Source organism: Haliotis cracherodii, unplaced genomic scaffold (genome assembly GCF_022045235.1).
Source record: "Haliotis cracherodii isolate W230 unplaced genomic scaffold, xgHalCrac1.p SCAF_5, whole genome shotgun sequence".
NCBI classification, from domain to species: Eukaryota; Metazoa; Mollusca; class Gastropoda; order Lepetellida; family Haliotidae; genus Haliotis; species Haliotis cracherodii.
This window is the reverse complement of record NW_027266308.1, coordinates 53,519,236-53,539,756: the sequence shown is the minus strand read 5'-3', so window position 1 is coordinate 53,539,756 and position 20,521 is coordinate 53,519,236. Positions and strand designations below refer to the sequence as shown.

The window sequence follows — 20,521 nt, the reverse complement described above, 5'->3', positions numbered from 1 at the left end:
CTGTCATGTATGCATGTTGGTCTGAGTGAGTGAGTTGGATTTAACGCCTACGTCGGGATTCGAACCAAAATCATAGGTTTCTGGCGTACCCAAGGGACGCAACTCTACACAGCGAATTGCGGCGCTTTAGACGACTTGGCCACCCGTGCCCCCTGTTGGTCTGAGAGGGAAATGTTCCACCAGAAGATAGTAGGCTGGTTTGGCAGATATTTCATTGAGGGAACCCAGGGAATTGGGTCGCAGTGATCTTCACAGAATATATTCTGATGATATTCCTTTACTATATTTGTGAATATTTGACATCATTATTAGGATAATACACTGCCGAAATACCACTACCAAATACCCCTGTAGAGGTAACAAACATTATACCCCTGACTTAAGGAAGTATTATTTGTGCAACCATATTTGAGTGAGTGAGTTGGGTTTAACAGCGCTTTTAACATTATTCCAGTTATGTCACGACGTGTCAGCTTAAAGTGGGAGGAAAGCCATAGTTGAGAACGTTAAGAAGGAAACTGTCCATAACAAATATATACTGGTGTTAGCGTGATAATATCATCATAATACTAAATCCCCTTAAATGTACTCTGACTTAATTTCTCGACTCCTATTTTCACTATATATGGATAATAATATTGATTAAACCTTAAATCACAATTAAATTACTCTCTTAGGGGTACCAAATGCTATCTCCCTGCTGCAGGGTAGTTTCATCTGCCCTTGCAGCCCACTGGTGCGGGTTGGACAGGAATTTAGGGTCTGACTGAGGTCATTTTTGCCGCTGTTTCTGATAATGCCCGTCTGTCAGGTTTGCCTGTTGGTCTGAGAGGGAAACTCCCCACCAGAACATAGTAGGTTGGTTTGGCTGATATTTCATGGAGGGAATCGCTGATGAACATTGGGTCGCAGTGATCTTTGATCATCTTGGTGGTGACATCCATGTTTGGTGTTGGTATGACACAGGCACAGACCTCATGACACATGTCTGGATGAGGAACGGGGAGCACCATGACCTCAGAAATATAGGGACATGTTCTCAACTTCTTCTCCACCCAGGATGGGTATATGATGTACTCTCCATGCATAATGGCATCTGAGCGTCTTCCTTCGACAAAAAGACGCCCCTTCTCATCAAAATGTCCAATATCATTTGTTTTGAGCCAACCGTCATCCGTAAAAGCTGCTTTTGTAGCTTCAGGATTGTAAACATATCCCTTGAACACACATTGTCCATGAAGCAGGACTTGCCCGTCCTTGCCTGGGCCAATATTTTCAAACTGTTCATCTACCACTTTTACCTCCACGTGACTGCTACGTCCAACCACGTTGTCTTCAAAGTCTTCTTCCTTCTGACAAATACAACTCGATACATACCCAACCTCTGTGATTCCGTATGCAGACGCCATCGAATGACAGATTTTACCAATAAACCTAAAGCAATGTTTGGCAAATGGTTGCCCAGTTGCTATGCACATCAATCTTTGTTGTAGACCACATGTATTTCCCAGAGACGTTGCTTTTTCTGCAAGTTTCCCCATGAACGATAGGGTCAATATAGCAACAGTGCACTTATGTTTTTGTAGTATGTCCAAGGTAAGATGTGCTTGATCTCTGACAGAACCTCTTGCGTCCGTCAATATCTGTGGCATTGCTATGTCAATAAATACATAAGGCCATCCTCCTCCCCAGCCCAAAGGTCGGTCACTGTACAGTGCATCATTTTCATTTTGGATTTGAAACATCTTCGTAAAACTGCTAGAAAGGAGCAACAACATTTCATGCGTCTTTGGCACAAGTTTTGAAAAGCCAGTGCTGCCCGAGGTTGCCCAATACAGAGCTGTGTCTGTTGGTAGTATCTCAACTGGAACTGGATCTCCTTCCTGATGCAGCATCTCCAGGTAGTCGCCACCTCCCTTCACACCAACAAACTCCACTATTTCCAGTTTAGGAGCATTGCTTGATTTCACTTTCAAATCCATGATTTCTCCCAGATGTGGTGTGAGAAGATCCCAAGCACCCCCAGGTAGTGTGTTGTCCCCAATCAGTAGACGACAGCGACTCAAGTTGATCACATGCAACAGATCAGTACCGTCCGCCAACAGTGCCTGGGCATTAGCAGCAACACAGCCAGCAGTCATGATGCCAAAGTCGGTGATAAGACGTTCGGGAGAGTTGGTGAGAGTATTACAGACCACATCTCCTTGTTTCAACCCCCGACGCTGAAGAAGTGCAGCAAACTTTGTGGAGAGGTTGTGTACATCTTCACAGGTGAGAGCACGCCTCCCTTCATCGCTATAGAAGATAAACACTTCCTTGTCTGGATGGGTCACTGACCATTGCTTCACTCTGGCTGGAATTGTTTGTTGAACCTCATCCACAGACATGATGCTTGCCGTCGGGAATGGTATATCTGTCATGATGTGAAACATTTTATTATAATTTGTAATATTGCTATGAAAAGAGGTCACCATTGTATTACATAACTAGATTTCCGACAAATCTGTTTCTACGGCATGACAACACAACCTACATCATTTACTTTAACTTCATGCTGTATCAAGGTGTGAATGAGTGAATAATGTTTTACATTGCAGTCACTCTGGCTGGAACAGTTTCTTTAGCCTCACCCAGAGACAAGATGCTTGCCGATGAGAATGCTGTTCCTGTCGTGATGTGAAATATTATATAAATGGGCTGTTAGGATTCGGTGAATCGAACCGTATCCATTCATGAATTGAATTCGTTATTCGTGGCCACTAGAATCGAATATTTATGAATAACATGTGCATTTACATAAAAATATCCATAAGAACATATTATATGCATAGATTTCTTTAAAAGACAACACTTTTATACGATTTACTTTGATAGTGTTGTGGTCACTGGTCATTGTCGCATTTGATCAGATAATAGTACCTGAATAAGTACTGTATATAAATGTATATATTTTGAAATGTATATTAATAATTAACAAAACATGTCAAATAATTTATGTTGTTATTGCTTCACTGAATATAACAAATAATACATCTGCTGCTGACTTGTTATTGTATTCGTGAATTAATATTCGTATTCATTACTCTATATTCATGATACAAATCGTATTTGCCTCATAGCGTATTCGTTGAAGCCCTAATATAATATATTTTGGTTTCAAGGAGTCAAAACTTTGTGTTCAAATTAAATCAAACACTACGGCTTCACGCGGAAATATATGGTGAAGTAACTCTCTTCTCATTCAACTTCGATTGGTAAACAACCTGTTTAGTGTTGAAAGTCGTGAACAGACTGGCGAATATATGTGCCTTACACAATTTACCTAATTTATTTACACGCTTTCCAGCGTTTGCAGCATCGCTTTGTAATGGCTTGTGTCTTCGTCATTCATAGTTTCATTTGTGATTTATTTGTGGTTACCTTTGGAGGTTCTTTAAATGCTGTTCTTAATACATTTATTTATTGTATATATTTCCAACTTTTATCTCCCCCAATTAAAGGTTTTCCTTGAACCACCTTGTGGCGTTAAACATCCATGTTGAATATGTTGTTCAGAAAACATACTATTGTAATATCACATATGGCCGAAGTTGAATGCCGATCGTGATACAGTGAACCCACGTTGATTTCATATTCATTATGAAGAATTAAAAGCAGGAGATGGGACATATCGACCCTTTTGGGTCCACTGGAAATGGCAAAGTTTAAGGTTGCAGAAAATTTTGAAATATTGGAATGTAAATGATCACACATGTACAAATGAATGTCGAACGTCCTTCTTTCTCACACTTGCAAGGTTTGGTCTTTTAATATGGTCAAATGCACAAGTATGTCTAAATGAGTGAAAGGGGCACGTTTTTTAAAATAGAAAATAAGTATGAACAAGTCCTTGACCCAAGATGATTTTGTACACATGTTCGTAAGGAAGAAGGGCTTACTGATGTTGATATAATCAGAATAACGCTTCATGACGCTTCTAAAATCAGCCATTTTGACACATTGTATCCTTGCTTATGCATTTAGTATTGTCATAAGTCCCAAACATGCAATTATTGAAAAGAACAAAGTTTAGTTCTCATTCTTAAGAACATATACGATGAATTTCATAAGAATTTCTAAAAGTTTTACCCAATTCTTAAATTAAGAAACGGGCCCTTATCTTACCTTGTTCTTCATTTTGTGATTTAAACATTTAAATGAAGGACATATCGCCACTTTGTTTTTGTTGTTGTAACTTTCAGATTAAATTAATATGACCTTGGAAGTATGCATATGCTATAAGTCATGCTCATAATATAGTTTCAGCTTCAAAAATGCACATATTATTATAAGAAAAACTACAACGCAGGTCAAAATTCATATACATGTACATCCATATCAGTTAACAAATAGGTTGGTCCCCATAACACACTAATACGTTATTGTAAACAAGGATGGCCGACTTTGGACGATCATCTTGAGCATGGCTGCTAATGCCACCAGAGCGCTGCAATGCGAGTATACAGAAACATAGGAGAGAAACAGTTAATCCCTGCATACACCTCATCCCAATACACATTCTAAACCTTACCGAAATCCCTGTTTCTACTGTCGTACAGTCTCGACTGTGCACGCCGTTACGGACTTCTTAACTAGACCGGTGATTGACCTGCGCAGCGGGCTAAACTGGATTATCTGATTTACTCACTTAAAGGTGCATGGCCAATTTTTCAAATTTTTCTTAGTTTCATTTTTAATTTGGAAACATAATTTTCAGCAAATGATGAAAAACACTTGTGAATTTGATTGCTATTTATTAGGAAGACTGTTGTCACAGACAGCCACATATATGCTGAAAACATCGTACCAATCATAAAATAGGTTGTGTCATATCCTCATGTGGTGTTGCCATTATTGCCTGATAGAAAACACACAAATAAACACCCTTTCAATGTAACGTCTGAAGTGTGTGGCAGTTTGTATTCACTGATGAAGGAGCAACAATGATTAATTGGTTTTTTTCAGGCATCTTGCATAGAAAATGCAGCAGTTTATTTACGATCACGCGAACCATATGTTTTTTCATTTTCTGTTTTAGTGTGTTTTAGTTTTCCAACAGTCAACATAGTTGACTAATGTTATTTTCGACCAGGTATGAAGCGACGTTTTATTCAAGGTCTGTATTTCCATATATCAATGACATATATTTACAAATAGCGAATAAGCGGCATTTTTCAAATCAAGATTGTAATGTCAAATTCGAAGCTATTTATAAGAAGTTAAACTATAATTTACAACAATAACAAGTTGTATATATATAATTAAAAACATAATGTGTAATACATCTGTCTGTTGAACGGGTGATCTCTTCCTTCACTAACGTGGTAACGTCTGAGACCTGCATCACTTCGGGCTTTCCTCGCACGTTAAGCAGACACGCCGTGATGTCACTGGAATACTGTTAAAGGTGGCGTTAAACCTAACTCGCTCACTCATATAGTTATACCATCAATATCTACACGTATCGAGGAAATACCATTTGACGAGAGCGCCTCCGCCACGTTAAAAGATGGTAGTTTGTGTAACCCTGTCTGGCGCTTGGAATAAACGGCATAAAACAAGAGTCGGCACAGAGTATACTGTGTCTGAACGGGGTATACTGTGTAACACTGCGGCATAGTATCTCAGTAGACTAGCCATTTTAAGCAATCATAAGTCCAGACCCGTAAAAGCATTATCCCGCGGCACGAAATATGAAGCAAGCTATAACGTCACCATAACATGACACACATCACAGGTAGATCTATTGCACACGACAAGAAGCTCGGTCAAGGGAGATAGTTGTGTCAGTGTTTCGACTCGGGGTTATTGATGTAGCAATAAAAGTGTTTCGTTTTCTTTCACAGCCAATCGTTAACATTACGTTATTTCTTAGTGGTTAAGAACAAAATGCTACAAAAAGCCATGGGTCTCTCTTGGTAACATAATACGGGTGCATATAGTTATAGTCTGTTTCAGAAGAGTCCAAGGAACTATTTGGGTTAATCAATTCTGCTTCACATTTTACTGTTGCCGTTATCGATGCAGTCAAATCCACGAGTAACACAACTTCTGGTAATAAAATAGTTTGATGATTTGATGAAAATATCTACTTATAATAAGTGTAATGATAAAAATGATAAAACACTACATGTATTTAACCATTATTTGGACGATTTGACATCATTATAAGGATAATCAACCACTGATTATACCCCCAATACCCCCGGAGAGGTGACAAATATTCCTGCTGTAGGGTAGTTTTTTTGTGCGACCATATCCGTGAAAGTTAAGAGGGTTAGCAGTCCACAACACCCAATATCCACTTCTAGTAGGGGGCACGGGTGGCCCAGTCGTCTAAGGCGCCGCAATTCGCTGTGCAGAGTTGCGTCCCTTGGGCATGCCAGAATCCTATGATTGTGGGTTCGAATCCCGGTTCGCCCCGATTATGTTTCTAGGTTTGTCAGCACCAAACTCGTGCTCGTGGGTTTCACCGAAGTGGTAAACGTCTGAGACCTGCATCACTTCGGGCTTTCCTCCCACTTTAAGCGGTCACGCCGTGATATAACTTGAATACTCTTAAAATCGGCGTTAAACCCAACTCACTCACTCACTTCTAGTAGTGTGACTCTTAATCCCCTTATGTGTATTCTGAACACATTTCCCAACTCTTATTTTGACTAAATATTGATAATAAGATCGATTACAGCTTAAATCTCAATTAGATTTCCCTCGTAGAGGTACCAAATACTGGCTTACGTAAGTGCAAGAAATGTAATCATAATATAATTGAAGATGAATACCATTTCCTTTCAGTTTGTCCATTTTATCTGGAAAACAGAAAGCTCTATATCCCAAGCTACTATCACAAGTATCCAGCACGAGCAAAATTTAATCAACTAGTAGCGACAAAAAATGTTAAGCTAATTAAGAATATTGCCATATATTTGAAAAGAAATCTGCCTGTGTCATAAATATTGTGTTAAGATATCATAACAGTTGTCCCACCAGGTGTGAGAACGTGCTGTCTCACGGTAATGTTTCCTTAAGAACGCTCTGGAGAGTACAGGGATATAAGATCTTTGAGATAGTCTGGATAGTCGCTATTGTTGAGGCAGTCGTGAGTGATGATACATATCTTATAGTTTATACGAAAGGAGACTGGAAGCCAATGTAGTGCTTTGAGGACAGGACTGATGTGATTGGATCTTGGAACTTTAGAGATGCATCTAGCTGCAGAGTTCTGAATGCGTTGTAGCTTGGATATGGCTTTCATGGGAAGATTAGCATACAATGCATTGAAGTAATCTAGTTTGGAGGTCACAAGACATTGCATCAACAATTTAACTGTTGGAGTATCAACTAGATGGCGGACTTAACTGATGTTATAGATGCTATAGTAGCATGCTCTGCTGGTTAGTGAAATATGAGTGTCCATGGCCATTGTTGAATCAAAGACGTATATACGTATTATAATGTATATACGTCCGTGGTTGAATCAAAGGTGATTCCCAGATTACGGGCACTGGCAGTTGGGTACACAGTGGTATCACCAATATGAAGGTATACAGAGTCAGGGTGAAGCTTTCTGACTTGCTGTCGCGAACCAAGGATTAAAAACTCAGTCTTCTCTTCATTGAGTTTGAGATAATTGAAGCTCGTCCAGGATCGTATGTCATCAATACAGCGCTCAAGGGCGGTGAGGTTCAGAGACAGTTCGGCAGTTTTAAAGGAAATGTAGATCTGGTTATCGTCCGCATAGAGGTGGAAGTTAAGAGCATGTTCCTGGATGATATCTCGCTTCTGCAGGGTAGTTTCGTCTGCCTTTGTAACCCACTGGTGCGGGTTGGACAGGATTTTAGATGCTGACAGGGGTCATTTTTACCGCTATTTCCGATAATGCCCGTCTGTCAGGTTTGCCTGTTGGTCTGAGAGGGAAACTCTCCACCAGAACATAATAGGTTGGTTTGGCTGATATTTCATGGAGGGAATCGCTGATGAACATTGGGTCGCAGTGATCTTTGATCAACTTGGTGGTGACATCCATGTTTGGTGTTGGTATGACACAGGCACAGACCTCATGACACGATCAGAAAAATGACCTCAGAAATATATGGACATGTTCTCCCCAAAGAAACTCTCCATGCATAATGGCATCTGAGCATCTTCCTTCGACAAAGTTTGTTTGTTTGTTTGTTTATTGTTTATTCAGCAATATTCCGGCTATACGCCGGCGGTCTGTAAATAATCGTGTCTGGACAAGAAAATCCAGTGATTGACATCATGAGCATCGTTCCACGCAATTTGGATCGATGACATGCATCAACCAAGTCAACGAGCCTGACCACCCGATCCCGTTAGTCGCCTCTTACGACAAGCACATTCGCCTTTTACGGCAAGCTTGGGTTGCTGAAGACCTATTCTACCCCGGATCTTCGCGTATCTTCAAATGTCCAATATAAATTGTTTTGAACCGACCGTTATCTGTGAATGCTGCTTTTGTAGCTGAAGGATTATTGATATATCCCTGGAACACATGATGTCCATGAACGGAAATTTGCCCAGGTCGGGTCCAACATCCTTGTACTGTTCATCTATTATTTTTACCTCCATGTGAAGGCTTCGTCCAACCAGGATGTCTTCAAAGTCTTCTTCCTTCTCACAAATACAGCTCGATACATACCCAACTTCTGTAAGTCCATATGCAGATACCACCAAGTGACAGATCCTACCAACAAACTCAATGCAGTGTTCGGCAAATGGTTGCCCGTAGCATGTATTTCCCAGAGACGTTTCTCTTTGAGCAAGGGGTGCCATGAACGCTACGGTAAGTAAAGAAACAATGCACTTGAGTTTTTGTAGTACGTCCAAGGTAAGGTGTGATTGATCTCTAACAGAATCCTTTTTAGTCAGTATATGTGGTATTGCTATGTCAGTAAATGCATAAGGCCATCCTCCTCCACAGCCCAAAGGTTGGTCACTTTACAAAACATCATTTTCTTTTTGGATTCGAAACGTCTTCGTAAAACTGCTAGCTCCTGCGTCTTTGGTACAAGGTTTGTACAGCCAATGCTAACTGAGGTTGCCCAATACAGAGCTGGGTCTGGTGGTAGTTTCTTACACACCTGTGGGTGAGAAACCTATTTGAGATAACCGGTATCAACCATATGTCAGATCGAATTCCAGGCCCGTGATTGGCTATTCCATGGGGATGACCTGTGGTCAGATTATGACAGACTACTTTCCTGACTGGAAGTCATTGATAAGTTTCTCGTGCTTCAGTCGAATGTTCACCTACGTCTGTGTTGAACGTAATGCTTTTGTAGATGGCAAAACGACAGGGCAGGGCTAAACTCTTTGTTGATTTAGAAGCCATATGTGAACCCGGAAGTAAAAATGTCTGGAAAAAGATAGGAAGTATCGGTGTTTCCATGGAGCTACTTCAAGAAGATGGAACTATATCTAGGGATAGATGTGTTGTCATGGAAACGTGGGCAAATAGATATTCCTCCGCTGAACAGCAACGTTGGAGAAGGCCAGTGCATAGTGACAGTCAGTCTATGGCGGACCCTCTCTTAAATGAAGAAATATCTGTTTAGGAGGTGCGATATCGATGTGTGTTAATACAAGCTAAGAATGGTAAAGCACCTGGTAATGACGGTATACAAGTTGAAGTATTAAAGAATGACAACTGTATTTTCGTTTTGATTGGTCGAAAGGCATCATAAATCCAATTCCAAAATCAAATACGGAGGACCCACGTGACCCTTTGAGCTACAGGGGAGTAACACTTGCACGTTTGTCCTATATACTTTTCTCTGGTGTATGAAACAATAGACTGACTGAGCATGTAGAGAGTAACCATCTTTTGTGTGAGAAACAAAACGGATTACGAAAGAAGAGATCAACCCTTGACCACATCTCAAGTATTACTTCTATCATTGAAACCAGGAAAAGCATGAGAAACCAACACTCGCAACATTTATTGATTTCAAGAAAGCATATCAGGGTTAAAAATTGGCGCTAGTCCTATAGTCCTTGCCAAACTGTCCAATAGTAAAGGTATCATAAGGGCTAGTAGAAAATTGCCTTTTTTAAGGGTTTTGCTATATGTTATCATTATAAGGACTAGTGGACGAAAACTGTTAGTTTCTAACGCTGCATATGATTGTATTGATAACGATCAGCTGTGGGAAAAACTCCAAAGTCTGGGAATAAAGGGGGCGATATTCAACGCCTTAGTATCCTTGTATAAATCTGTCCAGTCATGTGTTAGACTTAATGGAGTGTGTATACCACGGTTTGATGTCAGGAGTGGACTTCGACAGGGCTGTTCACTGTCGCCAGTTTATTTAACATGTGTATTAATGACTTAATAGAAATCTTGAAGCTGCTGAATGTTGGAATTCACACAGATGATATTTGTGTGAGTGTACTCGCCTACGCTGATGATATTATTCTTCTAGCAGAAAATGAGCGGTGCGGTGATACAAATATCGACGTTGCTTACTGTTATAACTATTTAGGGCTGTTGCTTACAGAACACCTGGGTTACGCGAGGTCTGGGCAACATTAGAATACGGTGCACCGATATGGGGAACACATCGCATTCCAGCCATAAACACTGTACACTATCGGGCGCTATGCGCTATTTTCTAGGATTAAGGAAGTTTGCTCCTAACAGTGCAGTCAGCGGTGATATGGGATGGGAACCAATAGCCTGTAGACAATGGGAAAGTGCGACGAGGTTCTACATGAGACTGTGTGGAAAAGAACAAACTTCTGTCACCTCCTGAATTTTCAAATGGGCGGACTGTCACGCAAATAGGAACATACGTAACTGGAATTTCCGTGTTCATGCTTAGCAAGCAAACCTCTCATTGGAACACTTCTTTCTATTGGTAGTCACGATATGGCTGAAATATTGCCGATGTGACTATAAATCTTAACTCACTCACTCACTCACTCACTCACTCATTCAATTGGACAACTGTTTTAATATCAAAAAAGTATCTGTCAAACTGATGCAAATCTTCGTACAGGACTGGAAAAGTAAAGTGCAGCAGCCGCATTGTCAACGTGGCAACGGTAGAAATAAACTGAGGATCTATCAACATTTTAAATTCACCTATGGAGCCGAGTGGTATATACAGAGTTCCCTCCCCTGGCCGCAAAGAACTTCACTGGATCAACTGCGTTGTGGTGTGGGGCCTTTGAGGGTACGACAACTTGCCATTGGAAGAAAGGGTGTGTTTGAATTTTTAAGAGTGTGTGGAGCATGGATATAATTTCTTGTTACATTTCCCCCTTTATAATGAAATTAGAGCGCCATTATAAAGAAGATGTACTCAAGTCTGTGATATTTTCAATGATTATTCTGATGTTGAAAACGTGTCTTTTATACTGTCCAACCCAGATGTACCGTTCTTAGCTGCCAAGACCTGCAAACTTTTATTACAACAACGCAAATCTGTTTTATATCATGGTGTGTAAATTGCTGTGCCTGTTTTAGAATCTGAGTTGGTTTATTTAATGTTTTAAGGTCCTTTTTAGTAAAAAGTTTTATGCAAGTCGCAATTGTATTTTAAAGTCCCTCATAACCCATAGACGTGTGGCTCTGTGATGTTTATTTTACTATGTCATTTCTCTTAATATGTAAACAGAGATGAGACTGTAACCTTTCTGTCTGTCTGTCTGCTAGACACCTCATGATAATATAAGACTTGTTGATCCTACTTCTCATTTTGGATGTTATTAGTTCAAAGTTCATTTTGCTTTAAACACGTTTTATCTATTTTAAATAAAACAGGATCGAGTATGTTACCAAGCTCTATATTAGCAGATATAACCAGATTGCATAACTAATTCTGTAGTCTAATTCTGAGTAATTGTAACTTCTTAGAATCAGTTAGATGTATTTGTTCATGACATTAAATGTTGACTTCTTTTATTATTTTTTATAAATTAATATCGTGCAAACAAAATTTATTCCAAAATAGTGGGTTTATTTACTCAATCTGTGATAAAAGCATGTGTCAATATTGCCACTTTTTAGATTCACCCAATCTTGCTCTGGCTGTAGAGGTGATGTTGAAAGTGAACCAGGGGCTTCCTTCTCTGTGATAAAACAAAGTCAACTTACTGCAAACCTGCCATGATTGAAAATGTTTCATTAGATATCTCTAAACGGGATATATATTTTCCCATTAACTTCAAACGAACGTCTTTATTTATTTGATATTAGATATAAATATTACAGTATATTAATAAATCAATGATTTTAACGCCGCTTTTAACAATATTTAAGTGATATCACGGCGTTAAAGTCTATAATGTCTACTAGAACTGGTCCATTACCACAGCAGGTGAAAGTCATGTTTTAAAAGCCATCTCTACCCCACTGTCTTAACAACTGGGGTATCTGATAAACAGGATAAACAATTGGAATATGTCAATGAACAACTGTATTCCCAAGTTTTTGAATACACAGTACTTTGCACAGACGCCCGAGTGTATTTCGGAAAGTTGTGCTTTTTGCTGACATGTTTAGTCAATCTGAAAACACAGTCGTAAACACATAGAATATAATCCGATCAATGCTGACTGCCTTCGTGTCTGTAACTTAGAGAACGTTACTCAATTGATAATTTAAAATGTAAATAATTTAATTTATATCAATATCTATCTCATCATCTTCGATATTTACTGATCGGAAATAATCTGGAAGTGTCGCAATATTTCCATCCTTGTCAGCTGACGCTTTCTTCAAATACAATCAAAAGTCGTCTGTGATTCTTTGTCTATTGATACCCTGTTTTATTAACGTATTCTTTACCTTATTTCTTTAGTCATTTCATATTCACTATTTATATTTTGCCATTTTCATTGTGTCTATATTTATATATTTGTTTTCCTGCAACCTGTCTACAGAGGGAAATCAATGTAAACATTTTTAGAAATACGGGAATGAATGTAGTAACCTGCATGCCAGACTTTATAATAGATTAATCCAGTAAATAAGTTGAAGTATATCTGACTAGATATAAGCCCACTTAATCCTTATGCTCCCAGAGGGCAAGGTGTGAGGCACGAGTTGTTTATAGACAGGCGACTCAACAAATATGTTAGCTCCTAACATTATATCAATTGGTGACAAACCTGTGAACTATAAACACAGTAGAATTAACCGACAATGTAGAAGACATGTACTGCATTGTGTATTGCAGAAGGTACACTTATTAACTTCACGTAGAAGTGGACAGCAGATATTATATACAGGATGCAATGGTGGCATTGGCCTTGTATTATCTGGATTGTCTCCAGATAATAAAAGGTGAGTGAGTGTAGCAATATACCAGCAATATCTGGGTGGGGGACACCAAAAATGGGCTTCACACATTGTACCCATGTCGGAATCGAACCCAGGTCTTCGGGGTGACGAACAAACGCTTTAACCACTAGGCTACCCTACCACTCCTGGATTAGCAAGACCTTTTCAGTCTGGGGTATAAAAAACTGGCAAGGTAACCCACAAATTTGTGAATGAGTGAGTGAGGGCTGGTAAACAGCGCAATTAGCAACAATCCTCACCCTCAGTACAACGCTACAAAGCAACAGTCATAACTGTATCCATCCTATTAGGCTTTATTACATCAACATCTGCAGATCCAGAGGGGTGGTGCAAGGGTACACCCTCACACCACTTTGAAGCAAAGAAAATATTATTTATATATTTATAAAATTTGGAAGTTTTTAGATGTGATGTGTAAACCAGTAACAACACCACATTAAACTTGCTCATTGGGTTATTAGAAAGTAGACACAATTTATGGATAACGGCAAAGATCCTTAGATCTTGCTTGACAACAGTATAAGGGTCTATACCTTACCATCGGTTTAATAGTATTCTATAGAAGTTGTTGTCCATTAATTGTGTCTACTTTGTCATCCATCAACTTCAAAAGGATGCTTATCAACCAATTCATTGCGGAATTGTTTTTCAACAAACTACCATTGACTTAACTACCAGTGAGTGAGCGAGTGAGTTTAATTGTATTCCAGTCATATCACGTCATGTCAGCTTAATAGTGGGTGAGTTGGGTTTAAGCCGCTTTAACAATATTCCAGTTATATCGCGGAGTGTCAGCTGAATGTGGGAGGAAAGCCCGAAGTGGTGCAGGTCTCAGACGTTTACCACTTTGGTGAAACCTACAAGCACGGGTATGATGCTGACAAACCTAGAAACATTATCGGGGCGAACCGGGATTTGAACCCACAATCATAGGTTTCTGGGTTGCCCAAGGGACGCAACTCTGCACAGTGAATCGCGGCACCTTAGACGACTGGGCCACCCGTGACCCCAACTTTACTACCAAATATGAAATGTTTCATCGATTATTTGCATTGTTCTAGTATTTGCATATGGTCACAAAATGTGTCTCTCCTTTTCTAAGCCCCATCTGCTTGTATGAAGCCTTGGGTTGTGTATTCTTTGGACACATCTTCCCACGGCAAGGGAGTTAACTGACTTTGAAAGTCAGATAACTGGTCTTTTAAAGTCAGTTAACTCCCTTGCCTCGGGAAGATGACCTGGACACGGATCCCACATTTAAGTCTCATGGTGAACACAAAACATGAAAACAAAGGTCATGACCAACCACAAAGATGACAGGTTTATTATTGTCTAACAGAAATACCTGGAAGCACATGGACATGATTCTGCTGATTCCAAGAACAATCTGTGATATGTGACGTCACACAAACTGATATCCTCACACAGACTCGCAGACCCATGATGAAATACACTTCTCCAGAATACAACTGACACCTCAAGAGGCAGATGATACCTTAAACAACCTTGATGAAAGACAATCATAGGAATTGATTCAATACTGAAACCCAATCCAAGAATGCTCTCTGAATATCTCTCACATCCAATGATAAAACCTCCCTATTGCTTTATGGACAGTCACACAACAGGCTTATTGATGTCAAAGGTTACAACAAAAACATGAATAGAATGCACAACCCTCCTGGCACATAGTGATTTCATAGACGTATATTTAAACACAAATATGTAAATTTTTTCAACAAACAGTCATGTTCCAAATACCTATGATCCAGAGCAGGAAGAATTGATAATGACAACAGATTTGTGCCCTGCCAGAGTTGTTCCCCTTGAGTCAAACATGGCAGGGCGGAGAATTATGTGTTTCATGCTACCACTTGCGCTGGCAAATCTTGCAAATAATAGACAACAATTTCAAAACTTTCTTCACAATTTTGAAACTATGTTGCTAGTTCTAAAGAGCCAAAATGTCCCCTCACCATATTTCATCCTTCATACGTTTCCACACCATGAACGTAAAAATATCTAAAGGCTACAAGGGTTTATTCTTAAAGAAATTTGCAATGCTACGCAATCCTTAACATGGAAGGTCTTCGCAGACAAAGTATAATAAATCTCAGCTTCATCAACGGGCAAGATGACAAACAATCCTGCAACGCCTGATAGGCATTTATAACATGAAATACAAATGGGTTTTTCAAAACAAATATAGATCTATATATATTAGATAAAATACAATCTTCTAAAATTTGATTAAAATGAATCTGATAGCTATGATTGTTAAAATAAAATATACTAACTGGTGAGTGATAAGATCACTGTAAACAATGAATCTGAAAGCTACGATTGTTAAACTAGAATATATCAACAGGTGAGTAATATGATCACTGTATGTACTGCGAGACCCGCACATTACTCCACTAATAAATAACAAGTATTGGCTAAAAGTCAATGGTTTGGAACAAAGTGAACAGATTTGGCTAGACATCTCTGGTTTGGAAGAAACTGAACCAGCTACAGTAGTTGTTACTGGTGCAACCCTAGGCAAAGAAAAGGTAGCCCCTGATAGTATCAAACAACAAAGCTCTATTCACCAGACATTGGTTAGAAACGAGCTCCACCAGTCAGAAACATAGCACCAGTGATGGTCCAACAGGTAACACGTTCCATGACTGACCTCATCTGTAACAGTGACACTGATTAGTAGCCAACCAGTTGAATCGCCCCAAACCCAATCAAAATGATAAACTGATTGGTCATTGTGAGTGCAGAGAATTGTCACTGATTTATCATGTATAAAGTACCAATGTAAACAATGGGGAGATAATGATAATTTGTAAAATAAACAAGGATCTATAAAAACATAATGATACAATAGTACCCTGACAAAAAGATTAAAACTTTTGGGAAGCAGAACTAAATCAGACTTGTAAAATACAGCTTACATATGAACTAACAGATAATACTTGGAATGTATGTATATATGTCTAGAGCTAGATGCACACAGGGGACCACAGTAATGAGTACAAACAACAAGTACTTGATTAGTCACATAATACAATACTTCAGACAGCCAACTGAGCCAAGGGCCATCTTTCCGAGGCAAGAGAGTAAACTGACTTTAAAAGTCCAGTTTCCACCCTTGCCGAACAAGGCTGGAATTACTGGACTTGATCGTAGCGCCACCAGTGGCTATTACCAGTTATGTCCTTTCTATGCCTCTCCTATGGACCAATGAGATTCCACCCCTCGTATCACTAGCGTTTGCTTCACACAAAATGGTGGCGCCCAGTCAGGACGATCTGTTCGATAGACAAGATCTATACTGTGATAAAACGGGTCTTACATCCCGAAATGCATCAAATCACGTGAGCACCTTGATTAAAAACATGGCTTTGCATATCCTGCAATCGATGGAAATCTGCATCGACAGTTTACGAAAAGGATTTCGATTTAGGCGCGCAATTTTGATTGGACTATGCATAGACTCGTCAGTCCAGCCAAAATGTAACTCCATAATACCAGCCTAGTTCGGCAAGGGTGGAAACTGGACTTTTATAGTCAGTTGACACTCTTGCCTCGGGAAGATGGTCAAGGGCATGGGTCAGTGGCCCTGGACACACACACAACACAAATAACCCTCTCCTCCTCACAAATATGGGTCCCCTCACTCAAACAATTTGTCAGGTAATGCATTTGATGAATTCTTTACTCCCATCTAAACATCTAATGAAATACAAACTAGCACTTATTACCATGGTTACTGCTTGTAAATGAAGCAACACTTATTACCATAGTTACTCCTTTTAAATGAAGCAACACTTATTACCATGGTTACTGCTTGTAAATGAAGCAAGAACTTATTACTGCTTGTAAATGAATGACAGTTTGGAGTTCACACAACCGATCAGATCTTTTCTGATTTCAAAGTAGTTTTGATTGGATGTGATGGTACTCTGTTAAATGAACATGGAAAATATTTTATTGTTCTATCATTGTTTCCTACCCAATGTACACCAGGAGACGCAGCAGATAGGTCACAAGGATAATTGTCTATCTGCGAACACACTGACTCATTCAGCAGAATGACCGAACAGCAAATTCCTTGCCAACATAATGAAGATGAAATTGTCATGTCATTCTTTTAAAGTGTTAAATATTGTACACAACATTTTTATAACACAGGCCACACCACCATTTTGAAATATCACAAGAAACATACAAACAATGAAAATGAGACCAGCAAAATAAATTTGAACATGCTGAATTGATGCTGTATAGGTAAATATTTTGTTATAACTCTGTATGTTTGGGGTGTTCTTTATGAAGATCATCAGCGGATTCTTCAGCTGAGGATGCTGGGACGTCCTGGGACATGACGGGCGACTCTTTTCTGTCTGGAACTTGGTGGTACAACCGAGAGCTGCGTAGCTCAAGCAACTCACTGCGGATCTCGTCATCAGCGTTGCCGTTACTGCTCTGACCTTCGTCCTCTGAGGAGTCACTGGTTTCATATTCAATCTCTGTTCCATCACTATTGAAACCTACAATATTCAAAAGGACATTGTTTCACAAATAAATATTTAAACATGTGTTTTTTTATAATGACCAGTGATCAGTCTTACAGTCATTTTGCAATTCAAGCCTCAACACAGTCACCTGTATATAATCATTTCGAGGCCAGATGATCCAGGAGCAGCATTGTTGTGTGTGAAGACATGCTGTTGGGTATGAAGACATGCCGTTGTGTATGAAGACATGCTGTTGTGTATGAAGACATGCTGTTGTGTATAAAGACATGCTGTTGTGTATGAAGACATGCCGTTGTGTATGAAGACATGCCGTTGGGTATGAAGACATGCTGTTGGGTATGAAGACATGCTGTTGTGTATGAAGACATGCTGTTGGGTATGAGACATGCTGTTGGGTATGAAGACATGGTGTTGTATGTGAAGACATGCTGTTGTGTATGAAGACATGCTGTTGTGTATGAAGACATGCTGTTGTGTATGAAGATATGGTGTTGTGTATGAAGACATGCTGTTGTGTGTGAAGATATGCTGTTGTGTATGAAGACATGCTGTTGTGTATGAAGACATGCTGTTGGGTATGAAGACATGCTGTTGGGTATGAAGACATGCTGTTGGGTATGAAGACATGGTGTTGTGTATGAAGACATGCCGTTGTGTATGAAGACATGCTGTCGTGTATGAAGACATGCTGTTGTGTATGAAGACATGCTGTTGTGTATGAAGACATGCTGTTGTGTATGAAGACATGCTGTTGTGTATGAAGACATGCCGTTGTGTATGAAGACATGCTGTTGGGTATGAAGACATGCTGTTGGGTATGAAGACATGGTGTTGTATTTGAAGACATGCTGTTGTGTATGAAGACATGCTGTTGCGTATGAAGACATGCTGTTGGGTATGAAGACATGCTGTTGTGTATGAAGACATGCTGTTGTGTATGAAGACATGCTGTTGTGTATAAAGACATGCTGTTGTGTATAAAGACATGCTGTTGTGTATGAAGACATGCTTTTGTGTATGAAGATATGGTGTTGTGTATGAAGACATGCTTTTGTGTATAAAGACATGCTGTTGTGTATGAAGACATGCTGTTGTATGTGAAGACATGCTGTTGTGTATGAAGACATGCTGTTGGACATGAAGACATGCTGTTGTGTATGAAGACATGCTGTTGTGTATGAAGACATGTCGTTGACGTATGATGCCTGATTCTCTTCTCTAGCATTGGCATTGAGCACAGGGAATCTATACTCACATGCAAAAGAAATGCAAGTGTTTTTAAGCAAATAGGTAACATATATGGAACGATATGCTCCATTTTTTGCACAACATAAACAACACATTTTCCAGCAGGACAATGCTTGTTGCCAGAGCTACCTTTCTGCAACAACACAACATCCGTGTTCTAACATGGCCAGCCCTCAGCCCTGATCTGAACCCCATCGACCACTTGTGGGATGAGGTTCAAAGGCGTCTGCACAATGTGCGCCCAGTCCCTACAACTGCTGATGAACTATGCACAGCTGCTCTGGATGTGTGCAGGAGGATCCCTAGGGGCTTCACAAATCGTCTGATCCATTCAATGTATAGGAGATGTGCGGCAGTGATCAATGCTAATGGCAGTCACACCAGGTATTGACTGACATTTTGGGTATTGACCCGAAACTGTGTAAGCCCTTAACATTTGAAAAAAACAATTATGTCATCTGACTTTTAATCCATTAAACTGTCTTCAGTCAAATTTTTGTCAATCTTGCCCTATTAGTATTTCTTGTCTTTACTGTTGAAAATAAATAACATGTATACTGCATACTCGACTTGCGTTTCTTTTGCATGTAAGTATATTTTGCATGATGAACATGATGAATTTATTCCTTAAAATTATTATACTTAAAAACAACAATGAAAATTATTGTACTCATAGTAAATTACCTGCTCCAAACTCCTCCGCAGCTTGGAGAGTTGGTTTGTGCTCGGGGCTTTCTCCATATTTAGATTCAAACTCAGACAGTCCCAGGAAGTCGTAGCTTCGAGCTGCAGGCTTCCAATCTCCCTGTGGCAGCACCTCTGTGAACAGGACACCATGGACAACTTACTGGGGGAACAGGACACAGGACACAGAACACCATGGACAACTTACTGGGGGTACATGACACAGGACACCATGGACAACTTACTGGGGTTACATGACACAGGACACCATGGACAACTTACTGGGGGAACAAGATACAGGACACAAGACACCATGGACAACTTACTGGGGGAACATGACACAGGTCACCATGGACAACTTACTGGGGGAACAAGATACAGGACACAGGACACCATGGACAACTTACTGGGGGTACATGACACAGGACACCATGGACAACTTACTGGGGGAACAAGATACAGGACACAAGACACCATGGACAACTTACTGGGGGAACAAGATACAGGACACAAGACACCATGGACAACTTACTGGGGGAACAAGACACAGGACACCATGGACAACTTACTGGGGGAACAAGATACAGGACACAGAACACCATGGACAACGTACTGGGGGAACAAGACACAGGACATAGGTAACACCATGGACAACTTACTGGGGGAACAAGACACAGGACACCATGGACAA

General features: G+C 39.8%; 2 protein-coding genes and 1 pseudogene across 2 annotated transcripts in view; all 3 read right to left on the bottom strand.

The window, feature by feature from the left end:
- Positions 1 to 547: 547 nt before the first annotated feature.
- On the bottom strand, positions 548 to 4,597 carry LOC139444079 (3-[(3aS,4S,7aS)-7a-methyl-1,5-dioxo-octahydro-1H-inden-4-yl]propanoyl:CoA ligase-like). The gene is made up of 2 exons (XM_071224989.1): positions 4,571 to 4,597; positions 548 to 2,413 (listed from the first exon to the last, which is right to left on the bottom strand). The coding sequence occupies exon 2, from the start codon at positions 2,385 to 2,387 to the stop codon at positions 756 to 758; it is 1,632 nt and encodes a 543-aa protein (XP_071081090.1). The 5' UTR covers positions 2,388 to 2,413; positions 4,571 to 4,597; the 3' UTR covers positions 548 to 755.
- A 3,279-nt stretch (positions 4,598 to 7,876) lies between these two features.
- LOC139443764 (uncharacterized) lies at positions 7,877 to 9,394 on the bottom strand (annotated as a pseudogene).
- Positions 9,395 to 16,452: 7,058 nt separating this feature from the next.
- LOC139442891 (thioredoxin domain-containing protein 16-like) overlaps positions 16,453 to 20,521 on the bottom strand; it is a 41,738-nt gene continuing 37,669 nt past the window's right edge. The window contains exons 19-20 of the mRNA XM_071223799.1: positions 19,831 to 19,965; positions 16,453 to 17,910 (exon numbers count right to left, since the gene is read on the bottom strand). Of these exons, the coding sequence (XP_071079900.1) occupies positions 17,660 to 17,910; positions 19,831 to 19,965 (386 nt within the window). The 3' untranslated portion in view covers positions 16,453 to 17,659. The remainder of the gene's footprint in view (positions 17,911 to 19,830; positions 19,966 to 20,521) is intronic.

What these genes read in the sequence shown, in the direction of transcription:
- LOC139444079 (XM_071224989.1), bottom strand. Translation starts at nt 2,387, where the DNA reads ATGTCTGTGGATGAGGTTCAACAAACAATTCCAGCCAGAGTGAAGCAA.